The sequence below is a fragment of the Oncorhynchus masou genome, unplaced genomic scaffold (genome assembly GCF_036934945.1).
Source record: "Oncorhynchus masou masou isolate Uvic2021 unplaced genomic scaffold, UVic_Omas_1.1 unplaced_scaffold_1391, whole genome shotgun sequence".
NCBI classification, from domain to species: Eukaryota; Metazoa; Chordata; class Actinopteri; order Salmoniformes; family Salmonidae; genus Oncorhynchus; species Oncorhynchus masou.
This window is the reverse complement of record NW_027003834.1, coordinates 133,721-159,751: the sequence shown is the minus strand read 5'-3', so window position 1 is coordinate 159,751 and position 26,031 is coordinate 133,721. Positions and strand designations below refer to the sequence as shown.

Here is a 26,031-nt window from a genome sequence, read left to right as displayed (position 1 = left end):
TCTCCCCCTCTTTCCTTTCTCCCCCTCTTTTCTTTCTCCCTCGCCCTCTTTCTCCCTCTCTTTCTCTTTCCTCCCTCTCTTTCTCTTTCCTCGCCCTCTTTCTCTTTCCTCGCCCTCTTTCTCCCTCTCCTTCCGCCCTCTTTCTCCCTCTCCTTCCGCCCTCTTTCTCCCTCTCCTTCCGCCCTCTTTCTCCCTCTCCTTCCGCCCTCTTTCTCCCTCTCCTTCCGCCCTCCTTCTCTTTCTCCCTCTCTTTCTCCCTCTCTTTTTCTCTCTTTCTCCTTCTCTCTCTTTCTCTCCTCCCTCTCTTTTTCTCTCTTTCTCTTTCTCCCTCTCCTTCCGCCCTCTTTCTCCCTCCCTCCTTTCTCCCTCCCTCCATTCTCCCTCTTTCCTTTCTCTCTTTCCTTTCTCTCTCTTTCCTTTCTCTCTCTTTCCTTTCTCCCTCTTTCCTTTCTCCCTCTTTCCTTTCTCCCTCTTTCCTTTCTCCCTCTTTCCTTTCTCCCTCTTTCCTTTCTCCCTCTTTCCTTTCTCCCTCTTTCCTTTCTCCCTCTTTCCTTTCTCCCTCTTTCCTTTCTCCCTCTTTCCTTTCTCTCACTTTCCTTTCCCTCTCTTTCCTTTCCCTCTCTTTCCTTCCTCCCACCCTCTTTCTCCCTCTCTTCTTCCCTCTTTCTCTTTTTCTCTCTTTCTCTCTTCCTCCCTCTCTTTTTCTCTTTTTCTCTCTTTCTCCCTCTCTTTCTCCCTCTCTTTCTCCCTCTTTCCTTTCTCCCTCTTTCCTTTCTCCCTCTTTCCTTTCTCCCCCTCTTTCCTTTCTCCCCCTCTTTCTTTCTCCCTCTTTCTCCCTCTCTTTTCTTTCTCCCTCTCTTTTCTCCCTCGCCCTCTTTCTCCCTCTTTTCTCCCTCGCCCTCTTTCTCTTTCCTCGCCCTCTTTCCTCGCCCTCTTTCTCTTTCCTCGCCCTCTTTCTCTTTCCTCGCCCTCTTTCTCCCTCTCCTTCCTCCCAACAGCTAAGCAGGTGCAGTATATGATTAAGGAGAAGCATGTCTACCTGATGGCCAGCGGTCGTATCAACATGTGTGGCCTCACCTCCAAGAACATCGACTATGTCGCAGAGTCCATCCATGAGACCGTGTCCAAGGTCCAGTAAGGCCCCGCCCTCCGCATGCAGCTACTTCCTGCCCACCACAGGAAGTACTGTTAATTGTCACGTGTGGTCTCGTCAAGCACCCCTTCTGTGACAACACACCCTTTCTCTAAGCAGTGCTCCAACCATCTATTGGTTGTCAAATTTAGAAGAGCGATGATATGACACGTGTTCACAGCAATCAATGTTAATGATCAACAGTATAACTGTCTTCTCTCCTCAGATTACTGAGACATCTTTAAACAATCTGAACGCAGACCTCTAGTCGAAGTATTTCACTCTTCTGGCGATCGTTATGTTGCCTTTTATTTATTTTATTGTGCCATTTCCGGTTTTGAAAATGTATAAAAGATGACTGTGTGCACTTTGGTTTTAAAAAAATGTTTCAGAGCACTTGAAAGTGAAGCATTGCCAGAAGTTGAGTGAAAAGTTTGTGTAAAATGAATTCTACATACGAGCCCCCAGACCTCCTATCTACAGACGACCACAATGCTTCTGAACGTCTTTTATATAGAACTGGTTCCATTTAACAATCGCAACATTCTAGAACGTGTGAAATGGTGCATTGTGGATCAAATGCTCTGTGGTGTCATGTGACAGGCTTGAAAGGTTCTTTACAGTTCATGCATGTGCCTATAGGTCAAACGTTACCAGGAAATGCCCTCTGATAGGGTGATATGACCTTTTCTCAACCTTTGAGCAGCTATATGCAGATACGTCCTATAGGAAAAGCACATACCACTACTGTGGTAATAGTTGAACCACTTCAATGCCTGTGGCTTAGGTTCCGTGTTCGGCATGTACTTGGTGTTGAGACTCTTCATAATAATGCTGCTTATGAAGGATGGTTAACCTCCGCCTTTAACGGTGATGTGTTTGTTTTGATGTTTTGTTCACTGTACACATACAGTTGGTCTTCCAACACACAGCCTCACGCCATTTGATTGCCATGGTTCTATTGACATCCTGTCTGTACATTTCATACAGCTAATAATAAATGATGAGTCGTGTACTAAACTGAATGTCATTTCTCCTTTTTTCTCTACCTGTGTACATGGCTGTTTTTAATATAGTTTTAAAAGACAACACTGCCGACGAACGGTTCAAAGCACCGGTCGGCTGACTGGTCGACCTTCTGCCTCTGACCACAGAATATCAGCCACCAGTTTCTGTTCTAATTTCCAAAAAAGATTCTCCATGTTGAATTGCCACCGTTCATCTACATCCAGAAGGTCATTTACTGTGCACAGATGTGTTTTGGGTATTTTATTAGGATCCCCATTACTTGTTGTGAAAGCAGCAGCGCCTCTTCATGGGGTCCACTGTGTGGACACTCAATCCCAGACACCCCGAATCCCTTCACCAACTATTGTTAAAAATTGTTTTACCCAAAAAATATTTTGTCTATGCAAATTTTTATGAGAGTTGACTTGGAATTCCCCAGAAATACACCAAGGGATTTTTGGGACTCAGTGGTGATGTTCCTTATGGTGTGATTTGTCCGTAAGACATTAGTAAAAACTATGGCTCAGAGTTTTTCCTAACCTGACAAGAAAACTCCGGGCCCTGCATAATAACTGTCAGCAACTGGAATAAACAAAAACATTATTGTTCGAAGTCTGAACACTAAAAGGTCAGACAGCTGAAACTTGTGACTCTTTAATTTTGTACATTTTTTTAATGCAAAAATCCGAGGGGTTCATTTACCCATAAAGTCATTATAAACTCTATCTACAATACATCTCTCATATATGCATTTCTCTTCTATAAAAAGCTATATCTCTGTATTACGTTCTGTGTAGGTGCCACTCTCTCCCCATACACCAGTGTTCTCCAGGCCTGACCATCTGTCCAATTTATACATTTCAATTTAGGACCATTTTTGAGACAAATAGCACTTTAAAAATGCATTGTGTTAAAATACCTCCATATAGACGTTGCTGACAGGCACAGATCTAGAATCAGCTTCCCCTCCCCAAATCCTAACCGTTGAGGTGAAAAACAAGAACACTGACCTTAAATCAGTCTCATCCTACTCCAGTTAAAAACAGGGCCATTGTGTCTGAGAAGAGGATGAGGGTTCTGATTGGCTGTTGCCTCTACTCCCATGCAGCATAGTGAGTCAGCACTTTTTCCTGTTTTCCAAGGAAGGATGCTCTTCTCTTCCTCACTGACCAATGACAGGAGCCACAGAGCATCACTCCCCCTTTACCCTCTCTCCATCCCTCACATTTCCTTTTTCTCCCAGCCCCCTGTCCTCTATGCCTCTCCTCCCCACCCTCCTCTCTCCTCCCCTCCCTCCTCTCTCTAACCCTCCCCCTCTAGCCCCCTGTCCTCTATGCCTCTCCTACCCTCCCTCCTCCCCTCCCTCCTCTCTCTAACCCTCCCCCTCTAGCCCCCTGTCCTCTATGCCTCTCCTCCCCACCCTCCTCTCTCCTCCCCCTCCTCTCTCTAACCCTCCCCCTCTAGCCCCCCGTCCTCTATGCCTCTCCTCCCCTCCCTCCTCTCTCCTCTCTCTATCCCTCCCCCTCTAGCCCCCCATCTTCTATGCCTCTCCTCCCCTCCCTCCTCTCTCCTCCCCCCCTCCCTCCTCTCTCTATCCCTCTCCCTCTAGCCTCCCATCTTCTATGCCTCTCCTCCCCTCCCTCTACCCCTCTCCCTTTCTCTCCTCCCCCATCTTTCTCCCCCCACTGTGGTGCAGTGGCACAAACCTGAATCGGCACAAACCCAGTCAGAGCAGAGACACACCCCGTGGTCTTAATCCAGAGAGAGAGAGAGAAACATGGGTCTTACGGTACAGCTTGTCAGATCAAATAAGAAATGTATTCTCTACAACAAGATGTTTCCTAATGGCATATCCTACATTAGTAGTGTCTTTTGGATGTGTCCCTTTCACAACTGTGTAGAAGAGTTTCAGTATTGCTCATATACATCATTTGGAAGAGACTGGTCCGTTCTTGTGACTGGTCAGTTCTCATACACACCGTTTGAGGAAGTTGAGATAAGTCGGGCTGAGAGAATAGAGGTCTACATGGTGCTCAGCCAGTACCTAAAACATGCAGATTGAAGACTTTCTCTTTAGTAAGGCATTCAAACCCCAAACCGTCTCGAGTCCTTTTAAACCCCTTACACCACTATAGCATGAGTCCATTCTGACAAGTCAACTTCTGGGTGAATCCTAAATAGACTTTTAACTTAAGTCTCCCATATCAATGCACGAAAATCCACTCAAGTGAAGGTTAGGATTCCCCCGTTAGACAGTAGTTGGGAAAGAGGACAGAAGAGAATAGTAATAAACATTCACTATCAAATAACACAAGTGACACAGCATCCATAAAAGCACCTGAAGAAGGAATGGATGAGCTCTTTATAATGGCGCATGGTGAATATTCTTCTGTGCTCTGATGATCTCTACATAGTCTTTGGTTTCCTTGTCACAGCTCCAACAGGGCCAATTCAATTCTTTTGTAAGAGGGGGGGGTGAATTAAATTGTGACAGTGGCTTAAACCAAAAACCTCCTCTCTTCTCCTGACATCCTTTGTCTTCAAATCCATTCGCCACTTCGACATGAAACATTCAAGAAGAAAAAAAAACCCAGGTTCATGATGACATGGTAGCTTCCGTCCCGCTGGTTCAGTGAGTTCCTCCCATTTGGTTCGGTCTAAGATCAGGCTGTGGGGGTGTTAGGGGGAGATGAGGTCTATCTTGTCTATGTGCTGTTATATCCCTCTGTTTCCCTTTAGAATGTGTGTTGGTTGGGACATCAGAGGGGTCAACTAGTGACGAACGTCTGACAAACGATCAAAAAGAGGAAGGAAATAGGCTGTTGATGATCGTATGAGTTAGTCCATACACACACACACACACACACACACACACACACACACACACACACACACACACTGCTAGGTCTTGACCAGCGGCTGCTCTGATGTCTCCTCAGGTGTCTTGTCTCCTTCCCGAGACTTTTTCCTCTTCTTGTGACCTGAGGAGAAATAAATATGCATTTAATTGAAAAACATATATACATTTAAAAATATATATATATTGACACATATAGATATTAAATTTTAAAAAATGTATACATTTAACAGAGAAAAACCATGTATGGAAAAAATACATCTAACTGAAACTAACTGGTCTTTTTTTAAAATAAAAATGTACATTTAATTGAAAATATCAACATTTTATTGAAATAAATGTACTATTAATTGAAATAAATATACATTTAAATGGAAAATATATACATGTAAATTGAAAAAAAGTATCTGCATTTCATGAATACTATTAATTGTGAATCAATGAATTGGACAAAGACAATGTCATTACAACTACTTTGTAAATGGCATTTAGTTCACTACTTCTGACCGGGATTTTATTGCTTATTTCCTGCAATGTATTGTGATTTTGGTCCAGTTTCAGCCTTTTACTGAAATGAGAGAGACCATTCTTTGGCTCAGAGAGGGACCACGTGGGGTGGGGGGTGTTTAGGACAGTCATTTAGTTAAAGTAGCTCTATGATACTGAGCAGAGAAACACTCAGGTTGCACCTCAACTGGCACACTGTTCCTTATTAAGTGCACTACTTTTGAAAAGGACCCACAGAGCTTTGGGAATGGTGTGACACTTGGGAGGCTCACTTAACATTCATTCTCCATAGCTCACTCAGCAGTGGGCCAGTAGAGAGAAGAGAGGAACACACTAGTTGGCTCTCCTATGTGAGTGTTAGAGAGAGAGAGGGGAGAGAGGGAGATTTTGTGGAGGTCAGAGTGATGGGCCAGAGTGGTACACACACACTGTGAGGGGCCAGGGGTTCCGTTAGGGGGGCCTCCAGAGAAAATACTCTTGGCAGAGGGAGGCAGGGCCCAATGAATGACTGGTTGCTAGGACACAGCTGTTCATGGAGCAGAGGTGCAGGGAAAGAGAAAGGCTCAGGATTTAGACAGTTACTAAGGGTGCATCCCAAATGGCACTCTACTCCCTATTTAGTGCACTACTTTTGACCAGGATCCATGGGAATGAAGTGCCATTTGGGACGTATCCTAACATGACAAAGTGACCGGTGGAGGGGACACACAGCGTGGGGTTGTTGGGTTTGTGCCTTCACAGTGGCTGGGTTGAGATTTAAATGGTTGTATGTGTGTGTGTGGGCAATTGGATTGTCACACGGGTGTTAGAATACAAGAGAGTAAAGGTGTGTGTGTATTTGTGTGTATGCATGCTTGTGTGTGTGTGTACTGTATGTTGTGTATGTTGTGTGTGTGTGTGACTCACTGAGTTTGAGCAGTAGTTTCTTGCCCAGTGTGTCCTCTGATCCACTCAGAGACAGAGTACTGATGAAAGAGGAGGGGGCGTCCGTTTCTATAGCAACAGAGGCTGTGTCAGAGAGAGAGAGAGAGAGAGAGAGAGAGAGGGAGAGAGAGAGACAGAGAGAGTGAGAGAGAGAGCGAGACAGAGAGAGAGAGACAGAGAGAGGGGAGAGAGAGAGAGACAGACAGTTATCTCCATAGTAAACTGTGGATGTTGTGTCTGTGTTAAATGTCTTCCCTCATCACCAACATCCTCCTTATTCTCCAGTCTTCCATCCCACTCCTTTGTTCCTCCCTGTATTCTCTTACCGTTGGTGCCGTCCCTCTCTGAGTGCTCCTCTCTGATGTACGAGATCTCATCCATCCTGAGGAACACGGAGTCACTGGGGCTGTTCTGATCTGATTTACTGCCTGTAGGGAGAGACAGGACAGTTATGATACACACAGTCACTGGGGCTGTTCTGACCGTCTGATTTACTGCCTGTAGGGGAGACAGGACAGTTATGATACACACAGTCACTGGGGCTGTTTGACCGTCTGATTTACGTAGGGAGAGACAGTCACTGGGGCTGTTCTGACCGTCTGATTTACTGCCTGTAGGGAGAGACAGGACAGTTATGATACACACAGTCACTGGGGGGGCTGTTCTGACCGTCTGATTTACTGCCTGTAGGGAGAGACAGGACAGTTATGATACACACAGTCACTGGGGCTGTTCTGACCGTCTGATTTACTGCCTGTAGGGAGAGACAGGACAGTTATGATACACACAGTCACTGGGGCTGTTCTGACCGTCTGATTTACTGCCTGTAGGGGGAGACAGGACAGTTATGATACACACAGTCACTGGGGCTGTTCTGACCGTCTGATTTACTGCCTGTAGGGGGAGACAGGACAGTTATGATACACACAGTCACTGGGGCTGTTCTGACCGTCTGATTTACTGCCTGTAGGGGGAGACAGGACAGTTATGATACACACAGTCACTGGGGCTGTTCTGACCGTCTGATTTACTGCCTGTAGGGAGAGACAGGACAGTTATGATACACACAGTCACTGGGGCTGTTCTGACCGTCTGATTTACTGCCTGTAGGGGGAGACAGGACAGTTATGATACACACAGTCACTGGGGCTGTTCTGACCGTCTGATTTACTGCCTGTAGGGGGAGACAGGACAGTTATGATACACACAGTCACTGGGGCTGTTCTGACCGTCTGATTTACTGCCTGTAGGGAGAGACAGGACAGTTATGATACACACAGTCACTGGGGCTGTTCTGACCGTCTGATTTACTGCCTGTAGGGGGAGACAGGACAGTTATGATACACACAGTCACTGGGGCTGTTCTGACCGTCTGATTTACTGCCTGTAGGGGGAGTAAGCAAAGGGAGTAAGTCTATTCTCTCTCTACCTCCCTCCTACCAGTATGGTTGACTTACGGACGATGCGGTTCTTCTCGTTGAGCAGAGAGGTGCTGTGTGGGACGGAGGACTGCTGTCCTCTGGTTCTGGCCGAGCTGGGCCGGGTCTCTCTGGGGGGTAGGAGGTGGTCTCCACTCTGCTCTGGGACAGGGAGGTCGGGAGTGTTCCCGTCTGTGGGCCGGGCGTCTGTGTCGGGGGTCTGGGGGGAGCTGTCCATCAGAGTGGCTGTCAGGGCGTTCTGGTAGTGGCTACGGGTGATCTGGGGTTTAGAAGTCGAAGGTCAAAGAAAGGTCGTAGGTCATAAATAATCATAGGTCGAAGTTAGAGGCTGTACTGTACCACAGCTCTGACTAAGCTACTAGGTTGCATCACAAATTACACACTTTTTCCTATGAAGTGCACTACTTTTGACCAAGGACCATAGGACTATGTATTAAGTAGTTCACTGTATAAAGAATAGGGTGCTATTTGGGACCTTTATTATTAATTTATTTTATTTGACCTCCTTTCTCTCCCAAATTCAATTACGATCTTGTCTCATCACTGCAACTCCCCAACGGGCTCGGTAGAGGCAAAGGTCAAGTCATGTGTCCTCCAAAACATGACCCGCCAAACCGTGCTCCTTAACGCTCGCCCACTTAACCCGGAAGCCAGTCGCGCCAATGTGTCGGAGGAAACACCGTTCAACTGACGGCCGTGGTCAGCCTGCAGGCGCCCGGCCCGCCACATGGAGTCGCTAGAGAGCCAAGTAAAGGTCCCCCAAATGGTGTTGGAGCAGGTGTATCCAGGTAACGTGAGGTGGGCGGGGCTGTACTGTACCGTAGTCTAGGTAGGCCTACCTTAATGACCTGCAGGTGTGTGAGCTGCCTAACAGAGTAGTCAGGCAGGTAGACGCTCCCCCCTCCGTTGAGTTGGCCCAGACTGCCCCCATACAGCATAGAGTCAGACCGGTCCAGACCACTGCTACGGGAGGGGGATCTGTGGACTGAATCATACAGGATGGTAATGAGTCAGACAGGGATGAGATAGTGTTCTACCACTCTCTGGTCTATGCAATGGGACAGTCCAGATAATGTACGTGTGTAATCTGTTATGTTTCTCATGAAACGTTGTTTTCTTTGAGCTTGTAATGTGCACAGACTGTTTCTCAATATTCACGTGTTAATGTTTGTGAGTGAGTGAGTGAGTGAGTGAGTGAGTGAGTGAGTGATGAGCCAGTTACCTGTGGGCATGATGGCAGGCACCCCGTAGTAGGCGAACGCTCCGTTCTCAAACCTCAGAGCCTCTTTACCAAACTCCACCTCCACACGACCCTGGACACACAGGACAGAGAAATTGTCAAGTTCCCTGATTTGTGTCTAAGCCACATTCTAGAAGATCCAAGTTATATATAAAACCAGGGTTGTTGTAGCAGTCAGCACCTCCACCTGCAGCACATGATATACTGAGTATACAAAACATTAGGAACACCTGCTCTTTCCATGACATAGACTGACCAGGTGAATCCAGATTAAAGCTACAATCCCTTATTGATGTCACTTGTTAAATCCACTTCAATCAATGTAGATGAAGGGGAGGAGACAGGTTAAAGAAGGATTTTAAAGCTTTGAGACAATTGAGACATGGTCTGTGTATGTGTGTCGTTCAGAGGGTGAATGGACAAGACAACATAGTTAAGTTCCTTTGAACGGGTAGTACAGTAGGCGCCAGGCGCACCGGTTTGAGTAAGTCAAGAACTGCAATGCTGCTGGGTTTTTTAACGCTCAACAGTTCCGGTGTGTATCAAGAATGTTCCACCACCAAAAGGACGTCCAGTCAACATGACACAACTGTGGGAAGCACTGGAGTCAACATGGACCAGCATCCCTGTGGAACACTTTCGACACCTCGTACATGTCTCGATGAATTGAGGCTGTTCTGAGGGCAAAAGGAGGTGTAACTCAATATTAGCAAGGTGTTCCTAATGTTTTCTCAAATCAATTTATCGCTAAGGGACAATTATTGTGGGCGTTTGTACCTGTAGTAACAGGATGAAGTAGTCAACAGGTTTGTTTCTCTGAAACAGGAAGTGCTGTGGGGCCAGTTTGTTCTTGTCATCGAAGCTCAGCTCCTGGACCACACTGGGGTGTTTAATGAGACGCAGTAAGATCTTCTCTGATAGGTGGGCTGGCTTGAAGGGCTCCACCTCTACAGGAGGGAGGGAGGGAGGGAGGGAGGGAGGGAGGGAGGGAGGGAGGGAGGGAGGGGGAGGGAGGGAGGGAGGGATAGAAGAGGTAGGAGGAGAGGGCAGTAAAAGGGGAGAGATGAAAGAGGGACAGAAGAGATAAGAGGAGAGGATAATAAAAGGGGAGAGATGAAAGAGGGATAGAAGAGGAGGAGGAGAGGGCAGTAAAAGGGGAGAGATGAAAGAGGGACAGAAGAGGTAGGAGGAGAGGGCAGTAAAAGGGGAGAGATGAAAGAGGGACAGAAGAGGTAGGAGGAGAGGGCAGTAAAAGGGGAGAGATGAAAGAGGGATAGAAGAGGTAGGAGGAGAGGGCAGTAAAAGGGGAGAGATGAAAGAGGGATAGAAGAGGTAGGAGGAGAGGGCAGTAAAAGGGGAGAGATGAAAGAGGGATAGAAGAGGTAGGAGGAGAGGGCAGTAAGAAAGAGGGATAGAAGAGGAGGAGGAGAGGGCAGTAAAAGGGGAGAGATGAAAGAGGGACAGAAGAGGTAGGAGGAGAGGGCAGTAAAAGGGGAGAGATGAAAGAGGGACAGAAGAGGTAGGAGGAGAGGGCAGTAAAAGGGGAGAGATGAAAGAGGGATAGAAGAGGTAGGAGGAGAGGACAGTAAAAGGGGAGAGATGAAAGAGGGATAGAAGAGGTAGGAGGAGAGGGCAGTAAAAGGGGAGAGATGAAAGAGGGATAGAAGAGGTAGGAGGAGAGGGCAGTAAAAGGGGAGAGATGAAAGAGGGATAGAGGGGAAGACATGAGAGAGTCAGTGGGAAAGTAATAAGAAAAAGGTCATTTGTAATAACTGGTAAACATTCTTTACTATTCAATGGGTTGTTTTTTTACCAGGCCTCAAATTGAGAACAATTTATTTCCACAGAGATGATATATTTCATTATTTAACACTCAGGAAGAGACCTCACAGTGGACAGGAAGTGACATCACAGTGGGCCTACCTGTGGAGAGGAAGCGGTGAGTGGCGAGGAGGAGCTGGGGAGAGATTTTCACCTTCATCTCGTTCTCCGACAGATGAAAGATGGAGAAATCCTGCTGCTTCCTCTCATGGTGAGAAAAGACGGATAGAACGGTTATCAGCTGTAGAGGGAGACACTTAGAGAGGTTATCAGCTGTAGAGGGAGACAACACTTAGAGAGGTTATCAGCTGTAGAGGGAGACACTTAGAGAGGTTATCAGCTGTAGAGGGAGACACTTAGAGAGGTTATTAGCTGTAGAGGGAGACACTTAGAGAGGTTGTCATCTGTAGAGGGAGACACTTAGAGAGGTTATCAGCTGTAGAGGGAGACACTTAGAGAGGTTGTCATCTGTAGAGGGAGACACTTAGAGAGGTTATCAGCTGTAGAGGGAGACAGCACTTAGAGAGGTTATCAGCTGTAGAGGGAGACACTTAGAGAGGTTATCAGTGGGAGACAATACTTAGAGAGGTTATCAGCTGTAAGGGAGACAACACTTAAGAGGTTATCAGCTGTAGAGGGAGACACTTAGAGAGGTTATCAGCTGTAAGGGAGACACTTAGAGAGGTTATCAGCTGTGGACAGGAGACAGCACTTAGAGAGGTTATCAGCTGTAGAGGGAGACAGCACTTAGAGAGGTTATCAGCTGTAGAGGGAGACACTTAGAGAGGTTATCAGCTGTAGAGGGAGACAGCACTTAGAGAGGTTATCAGCTGTAGAGGGAGACACTTAAAGAGGTTATCAGCTGTAGAGGGAGACACTTAGAGAGGTTATCAGCTGTAGAGGGAGACAGCACTTAGAGAGGTTATCAGCTGTAGAGGGAGACACTTAGAGAGGTTATCAGCTGTAGAGGGAGACAGCACTTAGAGAGGTTATCAGCTGTAGAGGGAGACACTTAGAGGTTATCAGATGTAGAGGGAGACAACACTTAGAGAGGTTATCAGCTGTAGAGGGAGACACTTAGAGAGGTTATCAGCTGTAGAGGGAGACAGCACTTAGAGAGGTTATCAGCTGTAGAGGGAGACAGCACTTAGAGAGGTTATCAGCTGTAGAGGGAGACACTTAGAGAGGTTATCAGCTGTAGAGGGAGACAGCACTTAGAGAGGTTATCAGCTGTAGAGGGAGACACTTAGAGGTTATCAGATGTAGAGGGAGACAACACTTAGAGAGGTTATCAGCTGTAGAGGGAGACACTTAGAGAGGTTATCAGCTGTAGAGGGAGACACTTAGAGAGGTTATCAGCTGTAGAGGGAGACACTTAGAGGTTATCAGATGTAGGGTGAGACACACACATGGATGGACGCACATGCAGGTGCACACACACACCGACACACACACACATTGAGAATCAGCAGTATTGTGTGCGTGCGCGTGCGTGCGTGTGTGCGTGTGTGCGTGCGTGTGTACGTGTACGTACTGTAGAGGTCAGTCTCGTCCAGTATCTCTGACTTGATGATCTCCTCTATAACGTCCTCCAGGGTCACGATGCCCATGACCTCATAAAAGGGGTCACCCTCACCCTCGTTGTTGACCCGCTGGACGATGGCCAGGTGGGACTTGCCTGGAGAGAGACAGGATATGACATCATAATACTACCCTAACCTGTGGGACTTAGCTAACAAACATGGAGGGGATAGACTATGTGGGAGGTGAAACTCCAACATAAAACAATGTAATTTTTTAGTATACAAAAGCATGTATGTATTTAAACGTATTTATTCTGGCTGTGCAAAGGGATCTAACTACGTGAATGGGGTCTGAGGTAAGGGAATAGCAAGAGATAACTACGTGAATGGGGTCTGAGGTAAGGGAATAGCAAGAGATAACTACGTGAATGGGGTCTGAGGTAAGGGAATAGCAAGAGATAACTACGTGAATGGGGTCTGAGGTAAGGGAATAGCAAGAGATAACTACGTGAATGGGGTCTGAGGTAAGGGAATAGCAAGAGATAACTACGTGAATGGGGTCAGAGGTAAGGGAATAGCAAGAGATAACTACGTGAATGGGGTCAGAGGTAAGGGAATAGCAAGAGATAACTACGTGAATGGGGTCAGAGGTAAGGGAATAGCAAGAGATAACTACGTGAATGGGGTCTGAGGTAAGGGAATAGCAAGAGATAACTACGTGAATGGGGTCTGAGGTAAGGGAATAGCAAGAGATAACTACGTGAATGGGGTCTGAGGTAAGGGAATAGCAAGAGATAACTACGTGAATGGGGTCTGAGGTAAGGGAATAGCAAGAGATAACTACGTGAATGGGGTCTGAGGTAAGGGAATAGCAAGAGATAACTACGTGAATGGGGTCTGAGGTAAGGGAATAGCAAGAGATAACTACGTGAATGGGGTCTGAGGTAAGGGAATAGCAAGAGATAACTACGTGAATGGGGTCTGAGGTAAGGGAATAGCAAGAGATAACTACGTGAATGGGGTCTGAGGTAAGGGAATAGCAAGAGATAACTACGTGAATGGGGTCTGAGGTAAGGGAATAGCAAGAGATAACTACGTGAATGGGGTCTGAGGTAAGGGAATAGCAAGAGATAACTACGTGAATGGGGTCAGAGGTAAGGGAATATTGGTGGAGTCAACAGTCTCCCTTGACATGTTCCTGAGGAGACAAACAAACAAAGGCCCTTGTCTTTTCCTACTAACACGGACTGCTGAGAAATACCTTGTTGAGGGAAAAAGTACTATGACTGTGATGTGGTTGTCTCACCTAGCTGTCATAAGATGAACGCACTAACTGTCTCTCTGGATCAGAGTCTGCTAAATGACTCACTAACTGTAAGTCTCTCTGGATCAGAGTCTGCTAAATGACTCACTAACTGTAAGTCTCTCTGGATCAGAGTCTGCTAAATGACTCACTAACTGTAAGTCTCTCTGGATCAGAGTCTGCTAAATGACTCACTAACTGTAAGTCTCTCTGGATCAGAGTCTGCTAAATGACTCACTAACTGTCTCTCTGGATCAATGTCTGCTAAATGACTCACTAACTGTCTCTCTGGATCAGAGTCTGCTAAATGACTCACTAACTGTCTCTCTGGATCAGAGTCTGCTAAATGACTCACTAACTGTCTCTCTGGATCAATGTCTGCTAAATGACTCACTAACTGTCTCTCTGGATCAGAGTCTGCTAAATGAAGCACTCACTGTAAGTCTCTCTGGATCAATGTCTGCTAAATGACTCACTAACTGTCTCTGTGGATCAGAGTCTGCTAAATGACTCACTAACTGTCTCTCTGGATCAGAGTCTGCTAAATGACTCACTAACTGTCTCTCTGGATCAGAGTCTGCTAAATGACTCACTAACTGTCTCTCTGGATCAGAGTCTGCTAAATGACTCACTAACTGTCTCTCTGGATCAGAGTGTCTGCTAAATGACTCACTAACTGTCTCTCTGGATCAGAGTGTCTGCTAAATGACTCACTAACTGTCTCTCTGGATCAGAGTCTGCTAAATGACTCACTAACTGTCTCTCTGGATCAGAGTGTCTGCTAAATGACTCACTAACTGTCTCTCTGGATCAGAGTCTGCTAAATGACTCACTAACTGTAAGTCTCTCTGGATCAGAGTGTCTGCTAAATGACTCACTACTGTAAGTCTCTCTGGATCAGTGTCTGCTAAATGACTCACTAACTGTCTCTCTGGATCAGAGTGTCTGCTAAATGACTCACTAACTGTAAGTCTCTCTGGATCAGTGTCTGCTAAATGACTCACTAACTGTCTCTCTGGATCAGAGTGTCTGCTAAATGACTCACTAACTGTCTCTCTGGATCAGAGTGTCTGCTAAATGACTCACTAACTGTCTCTCTGGATCAGAGTGTCTGCTAAATGACTCACTACTGTAAGTCTCTCTGGATCAGTGTCTGCTAAATGACTCACTAACTGTCTCTCTGGATCAGAGTGTCTGCTAAATGACTCACTAACTGTAAGTCTCTCTGGATCAGAGTGTCTGCTAAATGACTCACTAACTGTAAGTCTCTCTGGATCAGAGTGTCTGCTAAATGACTCACTAACTGTAAGTCTCTCTGGATCAGAGTGTCTGCTAAATGACTCACTAACTGTCTCTCTGGATCAGAGTCTGCTAAATGACTCACTAACTGTCTCTCTGGATCAGAGTCTGCTAAATGACTCACTAACTGTCTCTCTGGATCAGAGTCTGCTAAATGACTCACTAACTGTCTCTCTGGATCAGAGTCTGCTAAATGACTCACTAACTGTAAGTCTCTCTGGATCAGAGTGTCTGCTAAATGACTCACTAACTGTAAGTCTCTCTGGATCAGAGTCTGCTAAATGACTCACTAACTGTAAGTCTCTCTGGATCAGAGTGTCTGCTAAATGACTCACTAACTGTAAGTCTCTCTGGATCAGAGTGTCTGCTAAATGACTCACTAACTGTAAGTCTCTCTGGATCAGAGTGTCTGCTAAATGACTCACTAACTGTAAGTCTCTCTGGATCAGAGTGTCTGCTAAATGACTCACTAACTGTAAGTCTCTCTGGATCAGAGTGTCTGCTAAATGACTCACTAACTGTAAGTCTCTCTGGATCAGAGTGTCTGCTAAATGACTCACTAACTGTAAGTCTCTCTGGATCAGAGTGTCTGCTAAATGACTCACTAACTGTAAGTCTCTCTGGATCAGAGTGTCTGCTAAATGAACTAACTGACTCTGGATCAGAGTCTGTAAATGACTCACTAACTCTCTGGATCAGAGTGTCTGCTAAATGACTCACTAACTGTAAGTCTCTCTGGATCAGTGTCTGCTAAATGACTCACTAACTGTCTCTCTGGATCAGAGTCTGCTAAATGACTCACTAACTGTCTCTCTGGATCAGAGTGTCTGCTAAATGACTCACTACTGTAAGTCTCTCTGGATCAGAGTCTGCTAAATGACTCACTAACTGTAAGTCTCTCTGGATCAGAGTGTCTGCTAAATGACTCACTACTGTAAGTCTCTCTGGATCAGAGTCTGCTAAATGACTCACTAACTGTCTCTCTGGATCAGAGTGTCTGCTAAATGACTCACTAACTGTCTCTCTGGATCAGAGTGTCTGCTAAATGACTCACTAACTGTCTCTCTGGATCAGAGTCTGCTAAATGACTCACTAACTGTAAGTCTCTCTGGATCAGAGTGTCTGCTAAATGACTCACTAACTGTAAGTCTCTCTGGATCAGAGTGTCTGCTAAATGACTCACTAACTGTAAGTCTCTCTGGATCAGAGTGTCTGCTAAATGACTCACTAACTGTAAGTCTCTCTGGATCAGTGTCTGCTAAATGACTCACTAACTGTGTCTCTCTGGATCAGAGTGTCTGCTAAATGACTCACTAACTGTAAGTCTCTCTGGATCAGAGTGTCTGCTAAATGACTCACTAACTGTCTCTCTGGATCAGAGTGTCTGCTAAATGACTCACTAACTGTAAGTCTCTCTGGATCAGAGTGTCTGCTAAATGACTCACTAACTGTAAGTCTCTCTGGATCAGAGTGTCTGCTAAATGACTCACTAACTGTAAGTCTCTCTGGATCAGAGTGTCTGCTAAATGACTCACTAACTGTAAGTCTCTCTGGATCAGAGTGTCTGCTAAATGACTCACTAACTGTAAGTCTCTCTGGATCAGAGTGTCTGCTAAATGACTCACTAACTGTAAGTCTCTCTGGATCAGAGTGTCTGCTAAATGACTCACTAACTGTAAGTCTCTCTGGATCAGAGTGTCTGCTAAATGACTCACTAACTGTAAGTCTCTCTGGATCAGAGTCTGCTAAATGACTCACTAACTGTAAGTCTCTCTGGATCAGAGTGTCTGCTAAATGACTCACTAACTGTAAGTCTCTCTGGATCAGAGTGTCTGCTAAATGACTCACTAACTGTAAGTCTCTCTGGATCAGAGTGTCTGCTAAATGACTCACTAACTGTAAGTCTCTCTGGATCAGAGTGTCTGCTAAATGACTCACTAACTGTAAGTCTCTCTGGATCAGAGTGTCTGCTAAATGACTCACTAACTGTAAGTCTCTCTGGATCAGAGTGTCTGCTAAATGACTCACTAACTGTAAGTCTCTCTGGATCAGAGTGTCTGCTAAATGACTCACTAACTGTAAGTCTCTCTGGATCAGAGTGTCTGCTAAATGACTCACTAACTGTAAGTCTCTCTGGATCAGAGTGTCTGCTAAATGACTCACTAACTGTAAGTCTCTCTGGATCAGAGTGTCTGCTAAATGACTCACTAACTGTAAGTCTCTCTGGATCAGAGTGTCTGCTAAATGACTCACTAACTGTAAGTCTCTCTGGATCAGAGTGTCTGCTAAATGACTCACTAACTGTAAGTCTCTCTGGATCAGAGCTAAATGTCTCTGGATCAGTGTCTAAATGACTCACTAACTGTGTCTCTCTGGATCAGAGTCTGCTAAATGACTCACTAACTGTCTCTCTGGATCAGAGTCTGCTAAATGACTCACTAACTGTCTCTCTGAATCAGAGTGTCTGCTAAATGACTCACTAACTGTAAGTCTCTCTGGATCAGAGTGTCTGCTAAATGACTCACTAACTGTCTCTCTGGATCAGAGTGTCTGCTAAATGACTCACTAACTGTAAGTCTCTCTGGATCAGAGTGTCTGCTAAATGACTCACTAACTGTCTCTCTGGATCAGAGTCTGCTAAATGACTCACTAACTGTAAGTCTCTCTGGATCAGTGTCTGCTAAATGACTCACTAACTGTTAGTCTCTCTGGATCAGAGTGTCTGCTAAATGACTCACTAACTGTAAGTGTCTCTGGATCAGAGTGTCTGCTAAATGACTCACTAACTGTAAGTCTCTGGATCAGAGTCTGCTAAATGACTCACTAACTGTCTCTCTGGATCAGAGTCTGCTAAATGACTCACTAACTGTCTCTCTGGATCAGAGTCTGCTAAATGACTCACTAACTGTCTCTCTGGATCAGAGTCTGCTAAATGACTCACTAACTGTCTCTCTGGATCAGTGTCTGCTAAATGACTCACTAACTGTAAGTCTCTCTGGATCAGAGTCTGCTAAATGACTCACTAACTGTAAGTCTCTCTGGATCAGAGTGTCTGCTAAATGACTCACTAACTGTAAGTCTCTCTGGATCAGTGTGTCTGCTAAATGACTCACTAACTGTAAGTCTCTCTGGATCAGAGTGTCTGCTAAATGACTCACTACTGTAAGTCTCTCTGGATCAGAGTGTCTGCTAAATGACTCACTAACTGTAAGTCTCTCTGGATCAGTGTGTCTGCTAAATGACTCACTAACTGTAAGTCTCTCTGGATCAGAGTGTCTGCTAAATGACTCACTAACTGTAAGTCTCTCTGGATCAGAGTGTCTGCTAAATGACTCACTAACTGTAAGTCTCTCTGGATCAGAGTGTCTGCTAAATGACTCACTAACTGTAAGTCTCTCTGGATCAGAGTGTCTGCTAAATGACTCACTAACTGTAAGTCTCTCTGGATCAGAGTGTCTGCTAAATGACTCACTAACTGTAAGTCTCTCTGGATCAGAGTGTCTGCTAAATGACTCACTAACTGTCTCTCTGGATCAGAGTCTGCTAAATGACTCACTAACTGTCTCTCTGGATCAGAGTCTGCTAAATGACTCACTAACTGTCTCTCTGGATCAGAGTCTGCTAAATGACTCACTAACTGTCTCTCTGGATCAGTGTCTGCTAAATGACTCACTAACTGTAAGTCTCTCTGGATCAGAGTCTGCTAAATGACTCACTAACTGTAAGTCTCTCTGGATCAGAGTGTCTGCTAAATGACTCACTAACTGTAAGTCTCTCTGGATCAGTGTGTCTGCTAAATGACTCACTAACTGTAAGTCTCTCTGGATCAGAGTGTCTGCTAAATGACTCACTACTGTAAGTCTCTCTGGATCAGAGTGTCTGCTAACTGACTCACTAACTGTAAGTCTCTCTGGATCAGAGTGTCTGCTAAATGACTCACTAACTGTAAGTCTCTCTGGATCAGAGTGTCTGCTAAATGCCTCACTAACTGTAAGTCTCTCTGGATCAGAGTGTCTGCTAAATGACTCACTAACTGTAAGTCTCTCTGGATCAGAGTGTCTGCTAAATGACTCACTAACTGTAAGTCTCTCTAGATCAGAGTGTTTGCTAAATGACTCACTAACTGTAAGTCTCTCTGGATCAGAGTGTCTGCTAAATGACTCACTAACTGTAAGTCTCTCTGGATCAGAGTGTCTGCTAAATGACTCACTACTGTAAGTCTCTCTGGATCAGAGTGTCTGCTAAATGACTCACTAACTGTGAGTCTCTCTGGATCAGTGTGTCTGCTAAATGACTCACTAACTGTACGTCTCTCTGGATCAGAGTGTCTGCTAAATGACTCACTAACTGTAAGTCTCTCTGGATCAGTGTGTCTGCTAAATGACTCACTAACTGTAAGTCTCTCTGGATCAGTGTGTCTGCTAAATGACTCACTAACTGTAAGTCTCTCTGGATCAGTGTGCCTGCTAAATGACTCACTAACTGTAAGTCTCTCTGGATCAGAGTGTCTGCTAAATGACTCACTAACTGTAAGTCTCTCTGGATCAGAGTGTCTGCTAAATGACTCACTAACTGTAAGTCTCTCTGGATCAGAGTGTCTGCTAAATGACTCACTAACTGTAAGTCTCTCTGGATCAGAGTGTCTGCTAAATGACTCACTAACTGTAAGTCTCTCTGGATCAGAGTGTCTGCTAAATGACTCACTAACTGTAAGTCTCTCTGGATCAGAGTGTCTGCTAAATGACTCACTAACTGTAAGTCTCTCTGGATCAGTGTGTCTGCTAAATGACTCACTAACTGTAAGTCTCTCTGGATCAGTGTGTCTGCTAAATGACTCACTAACTGTAAGTCTCTCTGGATCAGAGTGTCTGCTAAATGACTCACTAACTGTAAGTCTCTCTGGATCAGAGTGTCTGCTAAATGACTCACTAACTGTAAGTCTCTCTGGATCAGAGTGTCTGCTAAATGACTCACTAACTGTAAGTCTCTCTGGATCAGAGTGTCTGCTAAATGACTCACTAACTGTAAGTCTCTCTGGATCAGAGTGTCTGCTAAATGACTCACTAACTGTAAGTCTCTCTGGATCAGAGTGTCTGCTAAATGACTCACTAACTGTAAGTCTCTCTGGATCAGAGTGTCTGCTAAATGACTCACTACTGTAAGTCTCTCTGGATCAGAGTGTCTGCTAAATGACTCACTAACTGTCTCTCTGGATCAGAGTCTGCTAAATGACTCACTAACGGTCTCTCTGGATCAGAGTCTGCTAAATGACTCACTAACTGTCTCTCTGGATCAGAGTCTGCTAAATGACTCACTAACTGTCTCTCTGGATCAGAGTCTGCTAAATGACTCACTAACTGTCTCTCTGGATCAGAGTGTCTGCTAAATGACTCACTAACTGTAAGTCTCTCTGGATCAGAGTCTGCTAAATGACTCACTAACTGTAAGTCTCTCTCGATCAGAGTGTCTGCTAAATGACTCACTAACTGTAAGTCTCTCTGGATCAGTGTGTCTGCTAAATGACTCACTAACTGTAAGTCTCTCTGGATCAGAGTGTCTGCTAAATGACTCACTACTGTAAGTCTCTCTGGATCAGAGTGTCTGCTAACTGACTCACTAACTGTAAGTCTCTCTGGATGAGAGTGTCTGCCAAATGACTCACTAACTGTAAGTCTCTCTGGATCAGAGTGTCTGCTAAATGCCTCACTAACTGTAAGTCTCTCTGGATCAGAGTGTCTGCTAAATGACTCACTAACTGTAAGTCTCTCTGGATCAGAGTGTCTGCTAAATGACTCACTAACTGTAAGTCTCTCTAGATCAGAGTGTTTGCTAAATGACTCACTAACTGTAAGTCTCTCTGGATCAGAGTGTCTGCTAAATGACTCACTAACTGTAAGTCTCTCTGGATCAGAGTCTGCTAAATGACTCACTAACTGTAAGTCTCTCTGGATCAGAGTGTCTGCTAAATGACTCACTAACTGTAAGTCTCTCTGGATCAGTGTGTCTGCTAAATGACTCACTAACTGTAAGTCTCTCTGGATCAGAGTGTCTGCTAAATGACTCACTACTGTAAGTCTCTCTGGATCAGAGTGTCTGCTAACTGACTCACTAACTGTAAGTCTCTCTGGATCAGAGTGTCTGCTAAATGACTCACTAACTGTAAGTCTCTCTGGATCAGAGTGTCTGCTAAATGCCTCACTAACTGTAAGTCTCTCTGGATCAGAGTGTCTGCTAAATGACTCACTAACTGTAAGTCTCTCTGGATCAGAGTGTCTGCTAAATGACTCACTAACTGTAAGTCTCTCTAGATCAGAGTGTTTGCTAAATGACTCACTAACTGTAAGTCTCTCTGGATCAGAGTGTCTGCTAAATGACTCACTAACTGTAAGTCTCTCTGGATCAGAGTGTCTGCTAAATGACTCACTACTGTAAGTCTCTCTGGATCAGAGTGTCTGCTAAATGACTCACTAACTGTGAGTCTCTCTGGATCAGTGTGTCTGCTAAATGACTCACTAACTGTACGTCTCTCTGGATCAGAGTGTCTGCTAAATGACTCACTAACTGTAAGTCTCTCTGGATCAGTGTGTCTGCTAAATGACTCACTAACTGTAAGTCTCTCTGGATCAGTGTGTCTGCTAAATGACTCACTAACTGTAAGTCTCTCTGGATCAGTGTGCCTGCTAAATGACTCACTAACTGTAAGTCTCTCTGGATCAGGGTGTCTGCTAAATGACTCACTAACTGTAAGTCTCTCTGGATCAGAGTGTCTGCTAAATGACTCACTAACTGTAAGTCTCTCTGGATCAGAGTGTCTGCTAAATGACTCACTAACTGTAAGTCTCTCTGGATCAGAGTGTCTGCTAAATGACTCACTAACTGTAAGTCTCTCTGGATCAGAGTGTCTGCTAAATGACTCACTAACTGTAAGTCTCTCTGGATCAGAGTGTCTGCTAAATGACTCACTAACTGTAAGTCTCTCTGGATCAGTGTGTCTGCTAAATGACTCACTAACTGTAAGTCTCTCTGGATCAGTGTGTCTGCTAAATGACTCACTAACTGTAAGTCTCTCTGGATCAGAGTGTCTGCTAAATGACTCACTAACTGTAAGTCTCTCTGGATCAGAGTGTCTGCTAAATGACTCACTAACTGTAAGTCTCTCTGGATCAGAGTGTCTGCTAAATGACTCACTAACTGTAAGTCTCTCTGGATCAGAGTGTCTGCTAAATGACTCACTAACTGTAAGTCTCTCTGGATCAGAGTGTCTGCTAAATGACTCACTAACTGTAAGTCTCTCTGGATCAGAGTGTCTGCTAAATGACTCACTAACTGTAAGTCTCTCTGGATCAGAGTGTTTGCTAAATGACTCACTAACTGTAAGTCTCTCTGGATCAGAGTGTCTGCTAAATGACTCACTAACTGTAAGTCTCTCTGGATCAGAGTGTCTGCTAAATGACTCACTACTGTAAGTCTCTCTGGATCAGAGTGTCTGCTAAATGACTCACTAACTGTAAGTCTCTCTGGATCAGAGTGTCTGCTAAATGACTCACTAACTGTAAGTCTCTCTGGATCAGAGTGTCTGCTAAATGACTCTAAATGTAAGTCTCTCTGGATCAGAGTGTCTGCTAAATGACTCACTAATTGTGAGTCTCTCTGGATCAGAGTGTCTGCTAAATGACTCACTAATTGTAAGTCTCTCTGGATCAGAGTGTCTGCTAAATGACTCACTAACTGTAAGTCTCTCTGGATCAGAGTGTCTGCTAAATGACTCACTAACTGTAAGTCTCTCTGGATCAGAGTGTCTGCTAAATGACTCACTAACTGTAATCTCTCTGGATCAGAGTGTCTGCTAAATGACTCACTAACTGTAAGTCTCTCTGGATCAGAGTGTCTGCTAAATGACTCTAAATGTAAGTCTCTCTGGATCAGAGTGTCTGCTAAATGACTCACTAACTGTGAGTCTCTCTGGATCAGAGTGTCTGCTAAATGACTCACTAATTGTAAGTCTCTCTGGATCAGAGTGTCTGCTAAATGACTCACTAACTGTAAGTCTCTCTGGATCAGAGTGTCTGCTAAATGACTCACTAACTGTAAGTCTCTCTGGATCAGAGTGTCTGCTAAATGACTCACTAACTGTAAGTCTCTCTGGATCAGAGTGTCTGCTAAATGACTCACTAACTGTAAGTCTCTCTGGATCAGAGTGTCTGCTAAATGACTCACTAACTGTAAGTCTCTCTGGATCAGAGTGTCTGCTAAATGACTCACTAACTGTAAGTCTCTCTGGATCAGAGTGTCTGCTAAATGACTCACTAACTGTAAGTCTCTCTGGATCAGAGTGTCTGCTAAATGACTCACTACTGTAAGTCTCTCTGGATCAGAGTGTCTGCTAAATGACTCACTAACTGTGAGTCTCTCTGGATCAGTGTGTCTGCTAAATGACTCACTAACTGTAAGTCTCTCTGGATCAGAGTGTCTGCTAAATGACTCACTAACTGTAAGTCTCTCTGGATCAGTGTGTCTGCTAAATGACTCACTAACTGTAAGTCTCTCTGGATCAGTGTGTCTGCTAAATGACTCACTAACTGTAAGTCTCTCTGGATCAGTGTGCCTGCTAAATGACTCACTAACTGTAAGTCTCTCTGGATCAGAGTGTCTGCTAAATGACTCACTAACTGTAAGTCTCTCTGGATCAGAGTGTCTGCTAAATGACTCACTAACTGTAAGTCTCTCTGGATCAGAGTGTCTGCTAAATGACTCACTAACTGTAAGTCTCTCTGGATCAGAGTGTCTGCTAAATGACTCACTAACTGTAAGTCTCTCTGGATCAGAGTGTCTGCTAAATGACTCACTAACTGTAAGTCTCTCTGGATCAGAGTGTCTGCTAAATGACTCACTAACTGTAAGTCTCTCTGGATCAGAGTGTCTGCTAAATGCCTCACTAACTGTAAGTCTCTCTGGATCAGAGTGTCTGCTAAATGACTCACTAACTGTAAGTCTCTCTGGATCAGAGTGTCTGCTAAATGACTCACTAACTGTAAGTCTCTCTCGATCAGAGTGTCTGCTAAATGACTCACTAACTGTAAGTCTCTCTGGATCAGTGTGTCTGCTAAATGACTCACTAACTGTAAGTCTCTCTGGATCAGAGTGTCTGCTAAATGACTCACTACTGTAAGTCTCTCTGGATCAGAGTGTCTGCTAACTGACTCACTAACTGTAAGTCTCTGGATCAGAGTGTCTGCCAAATGACTCACTAACTGTAAGTCTCTCTGGATCAGAGTGTCTGCTAAATGCCTCACTAACTGTAAGTCTCTCTGGATCAGAGTGTCTGCTAAATGACTCACTAACTGTAAGTCTCTCTGGATCAGAGTGTCTGCTAAATGACTCACTAACTGTAAGTCTCTCTAGATCAGAGTGTTTGCTAAATGACTCACTAACTGTAAGTCTCTCTGGATCAGAGTGTCTGCTAAATGACTCACTAACTGTAAGTCTCTCTGGATCAGAGTCTGCTAAATGACTCACTAACTGTAAGTCTCTCTGGATCAGAGTGTCTGCTAAATGACTCACTAACTGTAGTCTCTCTGGATCAGTGTGTCTGCTAAATGACTCACTAACTGTAAGTCTCTCTGGATCAGAGTGTCTGCTAAATGACTCACTACTGTAAGTCTCTCTGGATCAGAGTGTCTGCTAACTGACTCACTAACTGTAAGTCTCTCTGGATCAGAGTGTCTGCTAAATGACTCACTAACTGTAAGTCTCTCTGGATCAGAGTGTCTGCTAAATGCCTCACTAACTGTAAGTCTCTCTGGATCAGAGTGTCTGCTAAATGACTCACTAACTGTAAGTCTCTCTGGATCAGAGTGTCTGCTAAATGACTCACTAACTGTAAGTCTCTCTAGATCAGAGTGTTTGCTAAATGACTCACTAACTGTAAGTCTCTCTGGATCAGAGTGTCTGCTAAATGACTCACTAACTGTAAGTCTCTCTGGATCAGAGTGTCTGCTAAATGACTCACTACTGTAAGTCTCTCTGGATCAGAGTGTCTGCTAAATGACTCACTAACTGTGAGTCTCTCTGGATCAGTGTGTCTGCTAAATGACTCACTAACTGTACGTCTCTCTGGATCAGAGTGTCTGCTAAATGACTCACTAACTGTAAGTCTCTCTGGATCAGTGTGTCTGCTAAATGACTCACTAACTGTAAGTCTCTCTGGATCAGTGTGTCTGCTAAATGACTCACTAACTGTAAGTCTCTCTGGATCAGTGTGCCTGCTAAATGACTCACTAACTGTAAGTCTCTCTGGATCAGGGTGTCTGCTAAATGACTCACTAACTGTAAGTCTCTCTGGATCAGAGTGTCTGCTAAATGACTCACTAACTGTAAGTCTCTCTGGATCAGAGTGTCTGCTAAATGACTCACTAACTGTAAGTCTCTCTGGATCAGAGTGTCTGCTAAATGACTCACTAACTGTAAGTCTCTCTGGATCAGAGTGTCTGCTAAATGACTCACTAACTGTAAGTCTCTCTGGATCAGAGTGTCTGCTAAATGACTCACTAACTGTAAGTCTCTCTGGATCAGTGTGTCTGCTAAATGACTCACTAACTGTAAGTCTCTCTGGATCAGTGTGTCTGCTAAATGACTCACTAACTGTAAGTCTCTCTGGATCAGAGTGTCTGCTAAATGACTCACTAACTGTAAGTCTCTCTGGATCAGAGTGTCTGCTAAATGACTCACTAACTGTAAGTCTCTCTGGATCAGAGTGTCTGCTAAATGACTCACTAACTGTAAGTCTCTCTGGATCAGAGTGTCTGCTAAATGACTCACTAACTGTAAGTCTCTCTGGATCAGAGTGTCTGCTAAATGACTCACTAACTGTAAGTCTCTCTGGATCAGAGTGTCTGCTAAATGACTCACTAACTGTAAGTCTCTCTGGATCAGAGTGTTTGCTAAATGACTCACTAACTGTAAGTCTCTCTGGATCAGA

At 44.7% G+C, this 26,031-nt stretch overlaps 1 protein-coding gene across 1 annotated transcript in view; it reads right to left on the bottom strand.

Moving 5' to 3' along the window:
• Positions 1 to 3,756: 3,756 nt before the first annotated feature.
• The window catches only part of LOC135530602 (metal transporter CNNM1-like), a 59,370-nt gene continuing 37,095 nt past the window's right edge, over positions 3,757 to 26,031 (bottom strand). Inside the window, exons 2-10 of the mRNA XM_064958902.1 lie at positions 12,463 to 12,606; positions 11,031 to 11,201; positions 9,885 to 10,054; positions 9,090 to 9,180; positions 8,707 to 8,852; positions 7,886 to 8,126; positions 6,755 to 6,856; positions 6,411 to 6,512; positions 3,757 to 5,121 (exon numbers count right to left, since the gene is read on the bottom strand). Of these exons, the coding sequence (XP_064814974.1) occupies positions 5,042 to 5,121; positions 6,411 to 6,512; positions 6,755 to 6,856; positions 7,886 to 8,126; positions 8,707 to 8,852; positions 9,090 to 9,180; positions 9,885 to 10,054; positions 11,031 to 11,201; positions 12,463 to 12,606 (1,247 nt within the window). The 3' untranslated portion in view covers positions 3,757 to 5,041. The remainder of the gene's footprint in view (positions 5,122 to 6,410; positions 6,513 to 6,754; positions 6,857 to 7,885; positions 8,127 to 8,706; positions 8,853 to 9,089; positions 9,181 to 9,884; positions 10,055 to 11,030; positions 11,202 to 12,462; positions 12,607 to 26,031) is intronic.